General features: G+C 35.7%; 1 protein-coding gene across 5 annotated transcripts; it reads left to right on the top strand.

Moving 5' to 3' along the window:
- The first annotated feature begins 1,466 nt into the window (after positions 1 to 1,466).
- DEG9 (DegP protease 9) lies at positions 1,467 to 7,769 on the top strand. Of its 5 annotated transcripts, none has more exons than XM_089448504.1 (11): positions 1,467 to 1,705; positions 2,200 to 3,049; positions 3,162 to 3,361; positions 3,672 to 3,852; positions 4,413 to 4,619; positions 4,833 to 5,065; positions 5,179 to 5,280; positions 5,410 to 5,460; positions 5,605 to 5,736; positions 5,836 to 5,949; positions 7,144 to 7,769. In XM_089448504.1, exons 2-10 carry the CDS (start codon positions 2,374 to 2,376, stop codon positions 5,932 to 5,934), a joined length of 1,881 nt encoding a protein of 626 aa, XP_089304630.1. In that variant the 5' UTR covers positions 1,467 to 1,705; positions 2,200 to 2,373; the 3' UTR covers positions 5,935 to 5,949; positions 7,144 to 7,769. The 5 variants fall into 5 exon arrangements, with proteins under 5 accessions (XP_089304630.1, XP_089304629.1, XP_089304632.1 ...); XM_089448503.1 differs by having other exon boundaries at positions 2,212 to 3,049; XM_089448506.1 differs by having other exon boundaries at positions 1,468 to 1,705; positions 2,212 to 3,049; positions 5,605 to 5,709.
- The last annotated feature ends 406 nt before the right edge of the window (positions 7,770 to 8,175 follow it).

Here is an 8,175-nt window from a genome sequence, read left to right on the forward strand (position 1 = left end):
CCATACATAATGGACATAGTGATGATGAACATTTTTAACATGTGCCCAAAACTTGGAGTTAGCATGTAAGAAATTGAGCGTGAATGTGAATGCTAAGGTGTATGTATGAATAAGTGATGCACAAAGTTAGAGCACCAAACTTGAAGTTAGAATGTAAGACATTGAATGTGCATGTGAATGTTAAGGTGTATATATGAATAAGTGCATATATAAATTTAGAATACATCTACACAAAATCTAGAGATAGGTATATATAATGTTTTTTTAAAACATTTTAAAATTTTTTGAGAGGCCATCGAGTATATTATTTATTAAATTTCATATGAGATATTTTCTCTTATTTTTATAATATGAATTAAGGATCAAGAGCGGTTGCCACATTCCCTTTTATTTTTATAAAAGAAATTAAAGATTTGATTTGGATTTATGCAGTAACGAAATGAAATATAGAATTAAACAAAAACATAGAGCCATAACAAAAATTGAACTTCTATTTATTAATAACAAATACTGAAAATTGTTTACATACAGAATGGAAACAAACTAGCTCAGGCGATGGTAGGTTATGTCTGAGAAGAGATGTGACGACCACATGCCTTTTGCGCTGAATTACAATGAGGCTTGGAGGCCTTTTTATCATAAAGAAGAAGTGTGAAACCCTAACCCTAGGAGATGAAGCGCCAACGGTTTTGAGCACCATTTGGGTAAGTTGGACCGCCAACTTCCCAAGGTCGTAACTTTGGTATATGTTCTCCGTTTGGCTATCATAATACCTCGTTTCGAAGATCTCTATAAGAAGGCAAAAAAAAACATGTGAAACTTATTATGGCACTTTTCTGGTCTCTCAATTTTTCCAAAAATAATCTTTTAGTACTTCAAAATGGATTCAAAAGTTTAGGACCCAAAAAATTGCTAATAATAAAAAATTGTGCTAAAATTAAATAAATTAAAAAACAATACTGAAATCCAAATAAAATAAATAAATAGCTACCAATATCCACAATAAAAACAAATATAATCTAATTAAAAAATTCTAATATACAATACTGTAATTAAACACCATTGTCTTGATATATAAAATAAGTAAAAAATATATATATATATATATATTTTTATTTTTTTTAATTTTAATTTTTATTTTTCATAAAAATAATTTAAATATTATAGATGGGAGCATTTATTGTGAAGCTTCACAGAAAAGGCCCGAATACATCAAGCAGATCAAGAAGCAATCTGTCCCATAAACTATCTTTAGCGTCGTAAAAATTAAAATAATTTATTTCTTTATTTCCAATAGCCATTCAATTTAAATATTAAAAATTAATAACATTAATCTTGCATGTTCCTAATCCTTCAAATTTTTGCCGACCAACGGCCGAAGCTCCGCCCCAGTAGCATATAAAGAAAAATAAAATTTGGATATAAAAGCCAAAGTGAAAGGATTTTCAACCTCATATTTTAATGGCATCACCCGACGTAGGATTTCCACTATACCCGCTCTACAACATGAAACTATCACACCATTATGGCTCTCCCTAGATATTCTATTTAACATCGCCCGGCATTAAGCGGCCCACTCTTCTCCGCATATATTTCAACTCGAACTCACTCGAAGAGGAGGAAGGAATACATCTCCGGGCTTCACAGTCTAACGGGAAGAGGAGGAAGGAATACATCTCCGGGCTTCACAGTCTAAACAATCGAGGTTTCTGTTGTATTTTTGTATTCGAATTTTCTACAAGTTTGCAGTTCTTCAAGCTGTTAGATCGAGGGTTTTGGTTAGAAATATTTTAGAGGGTCGATTTTCATTTACATTGCGCTTGTTTTATAATTTAAGGGAAATAATTGTAGGGTTTTGGCTTGGGCAACAAAATATCGTATTTAGGGTTTGAATATGTTGAAATCCCAGTGTTTTTTAAATATAGGGTTTGTTGGAGTTGAAAACCCGGTAATTTTCAAAATTTAGTGTTTGAGGAGGTTGAAAACCCAGTATTTTCAAATTTAGGGTTTGGAGAGGGTGAAAATCCATTATGAGTAATCTTTTTTTAGGGACCGCGGTGTATTGATTTAATACTTTGAAAACTAGGTGTTTTCAAATTTTATTGCAGATGAATGTCTGGGCCTTTGGTAATTTTTAGGGTTTAAGAGTTTCTAAACCAGAATACATTGGTTGAAGGATTTTAATCATAGTATTTTTAGTTCCTATTGCAGGTGTATGGTTGGGCGTGCTCTTTTTTAGGGTTGAAGAGTTCTGAAGTCCCGGCACATTGATTGGAGGCTTAGAGTCAGGGTAGTTGCTTGACAAGAAACAGTGGAAGTGTAGATTAGTGTAGAAGAGTGTTGGGGTTTGCTTATTCTGAGTGGCGATAAGCGATGGAGGAGATTACTGTAAAGCGGGGGCGGGGAAGGCCCCCAAAGCAACACCAGAAAACACCCACTGGAGTCGTCCCTACCCCTAGCGCCCCAGAATTTCATATGCCAAATGCCAACAACAACAATTCAGTAGAGGGCTCCCCCAATGGAGACATTGAGATGTTGGAGAGTATTGTGCCAGGTAGGAGTGGTAGAGGAAGGGGAAGACCAAGGAAACATCCATTGGAAAATGGTTCAGCTTCGGGTTTCGATAAATCCATTAGTCAAGAAAATATCTCTGGAGTCGATAAGGACCTGAAAAAAATGAAAAGTGAGCGGTCTTTGGAATCTCCTCTACGGAGAAGTTCGCGATATACTTTATCGTCACCTCATACTTTGAGTGATGTAATCAGACAGAATGCGATTACGGATTCAGTGGCCGATGATGTCAAGGGTTCTCCATTCATGAATGCAGTAGTTAAAGTTTTCTGTGTTCATACAGAACCGAATTTTTCACTTCCATGGCAGCGCAAGCGTCAATTTAGCTCGAATAGCAGTGGGTTTATTATTGATGGACGCAGAGTTCTGACAAATGCCCATTCGGTAGAGCACCATACACAAGTGAAGCTCAAGAAGCGAGGATCAGATACAAAGTACTTGGCTACTGTGCTCGCGATTGGCACTGAATGTGATATTGGTAAGCACAAAATTGTTAGTAAATTGTAATGCTTCTCTGGAGAATTTACTGAATGAATGTTTAAGCACAAATTATTGCAGCTAATAAATGTATTTTTATCTGATTTTTACAGCAATGCTAACTGTGAGCGATGATGAGTTTTGGGAAGGAGTATCTCCAGTGCAATTTGGAGCGCTGCCTACTTTGCAGGATGCTGTCACTGTTGTAGGTTATCCAATTGGCGGTGACACAATCTCAGTGACTAGTGGAGTTGTATCACGCATTGAAGTTCTTTCATATGTCCACGGGGCCACCGAGCTTCTTGGAGTCCAGGTGACTTGCTGAGTACTTTTATTTTGTTTTGGTGGTTTCATATGTTAACACAGTGTTTTGTCATCAATATTCACACATTGAAGTTCTTTCATATGTGAATGGAGCCACAGAGCTTCTAGGAGTGCAGGTGACCTGCAGAGTGCTTTTAATTGCTTTTGGTGGTTTCATATGCTATCAGAGTGTTTTGTCATTAGTATAGCTGAGTCTTTTGTGCTGCTTTCAATGACTGGAAAGTTTGTACCATATGGGATTGAATCTTAATTAGATGTTTCTATTTATGCTGGTGTGCTTTTTGGTTTGATCAATTCAGATTGATGCTGCTATAAATGCTGGAAATTCTGGGGGACCTGCTTTCAATGACAAGGGCCAGTGTGTGGGAATTGCATTTCAATCACTTAAACACGAAGATGCAGAAAATATTGGATATGTTATACCAACTCCGGTTATTACACACTTTATCACGGATTATGAACGCTCGGGAGACTACACAGGTTGGCATTTTGTGTTTTATCTATGAGTTTCAGAAATTTCTGATGTTCATGGTGGATGCTTATTTCTTGTCTACGCATTTATATCTCTTTCTTTAGATGCAACATCCATGTACACTCATATTGTAATATTCACCGAAGATAGAACATTATAATAGGGAACAAAGTACCATTTCATGGCAATCGGATAAACAATTAAGAGTATCTTGAAAAGCAGCTTTTGTTCAATTGGTTCTATGCTGCAACTATGGCTGGCCATACTGCCATCCAAATTCTTTTTGTCATTTCTCTGAACAAATTCCTATCCCAAAGACAAAAGCAGCAATTTTACCACACATTCAAACAAGGTTCATATGTTGTTGCATGCTTGCTGATTTCTTTCATAGTTTTGGAATGATATTCTTATCCTTTACTTTCACCCACGTAAGCAACAGTTTGCATTATTGCCCTTTCTCAATTATTGCTTGTTGTTTTCCATTATTTCATGTAACACGATGGCTAGCATAATTATATCCTCATTTTGAGTAATGCAATTATAATATGTTGTGCCTTTTTCTTATTAGGATTTTTATCTGCAGGATTTCCCATACTTGGAATAGAATGGCAGAAAATGGAGAATCCTGATTTGCGTATTGCAATGGGAATGATGTCTAACCAGAAAGGTGTTCGTGTAAGAAGGGTAGAACCAACAGCTCCAGCAGCGAAATTCTTGACATCGTCAGATATTCTTCTCAGTTTTGATGGAATTGATATTGCTAATGATGGAACTGGTAAGAAAATCTCTCTTTCTATATCATCCTGTTTGCTCTACCACTTGTGGTTATTTTCCATCTTATACATTTCATGTAGGTGTTCCATCACGTGTGTTTCAATTTTGGTGCATGTCATATTTCCACACAAATGTACTCTAGTGATGTGTTTTTGGTAAAACTTAATCAGTATTTGTTAAATTCTTCTAACGATAGTTTATTCTGTCATTTTAGTTCCTTTCAGGCGTGGTGAGCGCATAGGTTTTAGCTACCTTGTTTCAAAGAAGTACACAGGAGAGCATGCCAGAGTCAAAATTCTACGTGATTCTGAGTATCATGAATTTGATATCGAGCTTTCTACTCACAAACGCCTAGTCCCTGCACATATTAAGGGGAAGCCTCCATCTTATTACATCATAGCTGGCTTTGTATTTTCAGCTCTGTCCGTGCCATACCTTCGTTCTGAAGTATGTTGTTGAATAATATCTATTGGTGTAAAGTATTTTGGCTTACATTAATGTTAGGATGAATAAAATCTGTTTGTATAGTTTCTGATGATCAATGAGATTCCAAAGTGCAGTATGGAAAAGATTATGACTATGATGCTCCAGTAAAACTGTTGGACAAGCTACTGCATTCTATGGCACGAACAGAAGATGAACAGTTGGTGGTGATTTCTCAGGTTAGAATACAATTAAGTGTAAATATATAAGATTGAGAAGCTGTCACTGAATAGTATTCATGTTTGTTGATTTTATATACTAAGGTTAAGAATACCTACCCCCAACTAAGGTTTTTTGGTGATTGACAGGTTCTGGTTGCAGATATAAATATTGGTTACGAGGATATTGTAAATACACAGGTAGAAGCATGCAAACTGAAAATTATTTATCTCAACTATTAGGAAGATTTGTTGGCAATTTCAACATTCTATGCATTCTGGATATTTGTCAAGTTATGGGCTATAGTTTCTGATGTTTGAAGAATTCATCATTGTAATGTCCAGGTCCTGGCTTTCAATGGAGTGCATGTAAAAAATCTCAGGCATCTTGCAGACATGGTGGAAAACTGTGAGGATGAATTTCTGAGATTTGACCTGGAGTATCAACAGGTCGTGAGCTTTATCCCATGCTCAACGGTCTCAACACTTAACCTTTTGGTGTTATGTAGTAATTATTATTATCTCATTTTTATTTAAAGCATTGAAGTGTGACATGGGGGTTTTCAACTTTTACAGATCGTTGTTTTGGGAACAAAAAAATCGAAGGAAGCAACTCCTGATATTCTTGCAACACATTGCATACCTTCAGCTATATCTGATGATTTGAAAACGTGAATCAGTTTTCCAGAGGTGACATTCCTTACATTCTGTGATTACAATTTTGTATAACTGATGTATGTAGATGGCCATCAGGCTGTGTGCAGTATAGGTGTCAATTCATAACAGATATTCTATACTTTTCTCTAATCAAAGCTGCAAATACGTGATAACTACCATAAAGTGTTTTTAAATCTCAATTACCTGTGGTTGGGTTTTCAGTACCATCTATAAAACCTTAATGCACTTTGCTACCGATGCTATTATTATTGGTTTTACAGGATTTTGGATTAGAAATTCTGTTTTTTTGCATACTCAATTGTCTCAAAGCGTGTTCCATGTGTTTTGTTCTCCTTAGTTTACCTAAAGGCTAATGCCTATAAAAGGGAGCAATCCAGCCCAATAAATGTGTTGTGTTGCATGGGAACTGGTACCCCACCCCCCGGGGAGATGTGTCCCATGCATTTCCCATTGTGTGTGGTGGGTTATTGAATCCCATGTGTGTATTAATTAAGAATTGGAACTCATATGGAGTTGTATGGCAACATGTTCTAAATTTTGTTTTTGTTATATTAACATTCTTGTTTTCGAACTCTTTTCCATCCTTGTTTGCCTGTGCCATAAAAATTTATGCGGTACCTTCCAGCTGTTCTCAAACCTCGTACCATTGTCCACCTGTTCCCCAGCCCCGAAGATATAGTGCAACTAGATACCCAGGAAAATGAGGAGGGCTGCTTCCATGCGTGCAAGCATGTTTTATTTTTGTGAAATTATTCTAGATTGCATGTAAGTATTTCTTCACCCAGAATCTGTTCTTTGCCAAGTGACTTTCCGGGCAGAGGGATAGTGCCTTTCTATGGGTGACTCCACAACAGACATAGTTGAATACATTTACTTTCACTTCATTGCATCGTCGTCCTATTAAGTCTGCTAAGTGGGAATTATGTGCTGTATGGTGTTTTATTAAGCTTATGAGGTTATAGTGTATTTTCTATGTGGTCATATAATTAGAAAAATGAATGATTTAGTGGGCCCTGTTCACCCCCTTGAATAAGCTTCCTCTTAGCATATTGAGAATATTCTTAATTTCATTCCTGTTTTTCATTTGTAATCCGTATAGATAATTGAGGATATTCTTAGTTTCGTTCCTGTTCTTTTTGTAATCCATATATTTAACTTAGTTATTTATGTATGTTGTTATGACTTTGTTTTGCATTTTTCTAACAGGATCTGAATTATTACGGAAATTCACATGCAATTACAGACAAAATGTGGGCTGCATAACTGTTATCGAATCTGCTCCTTTATTCCCTTGCTATGTGGTTTACTTCTTTCTACATTTGTTTTTGAGTCTAGGCCTGGAGCTCTTTGTATCGCTCGATCTATGTTGATAGTGCATGGACCAACACCTTGGCTTTGAATCAATACCATAATATGGTGTTTATTCATCAGAGTTTTGCAAACTGCTCTTGTATTTGTAAGCAGTAGTCTTACAAAAGACCATACATATGTGGATGGATATTTACATGAAGAATCGTACAATCTGATTTTGCTTAGATTTATGTTTTTTAAATTATACATCACCAAATTTTGAAGAAATTCCAATCAGTTGGAATCTGTATCGATATTTGGGCGAGACAGAGGTACAAACCCATCTACGCATTACCTCGTGGATATGTGTTTTTGTTTTTTTTTTTTTTAAATTAATGCAACACAAAAAAGACTCCAGTCTCCAGGCAATGTATAATCTCATTATTTGAGATTGACATTGTGATAGTCGAAATGTACCTATATTTATTTTTGAACTTTATATCCCTTAATCAAATAATGCATGTGAATTGTAGTTGGTTATATTTCTATTATGTTAATGAAGAATGTTTGCTGGTTGAAATGATTGCGATGGAGAAGATAAAAACTTTTACTGAAATTTTTCAACCATTAAGGTTATAGGTGCTGCTTTTAGCTACATTTATGATTTCATTAATTGAAATGATTGCAATTGGTTAGGATAGTGCGGGCCATTTAAGTTGTTACTGTTTGTGTTTGTGTGAATGAGACATTTTATAATCCTTCCGTACGCTACTTGTTAACTGCGATACTTTTTTTTATTGCTTCTTAAAATAGTCTCTACTCTTCCCATACCACGAACCAATGTTCGTTCTATTTTATCTAATTACAGTGTTGGAGTAGGGTGGTTAATTTTCATTTTTCCATAAATGCATCATATACGTTTTAGGAGAGTATATAATCTTCACGGTC

This window comes from Pinus tabuliformis, chromosome X (assembly GCF_031772625.1).
Source record: "Pinus tabuliformis cultivar Carrire ecotype Pingquan chromosome X, CPIR1, whole genome shotgun sequence".
Taxonomy (NCBI): Eukaryota; Viridiplantae; Streptophyta; class Pinopsida; order Pinales; family Pinaceae; genus Pinus; species Pinus tabuliformis.

Coding starts and splice junctions, on each gene's coding strand:
- DEG9 (XM_089448504.1), top strand. CDS start 2,374: ATGGAGGAGATTACTGTAAAGCGGGGGCGGGGAAGGCCCCCAAAGCAA. Junction 3,362..3,671: donor CCGAGCTTCTTGGAGTCCAG/GTGACTTGCTGA, acceptor TGATCAATTCAG/ATTGATGCTGCTATAAATGC. Junction 5,281..5,409: donor AGTTGGTGGTGATTTCTCAG/GTTAGAATACAA, acceptor GGTGATTGACAG/GTTCTGGTTGCAGATATAAA.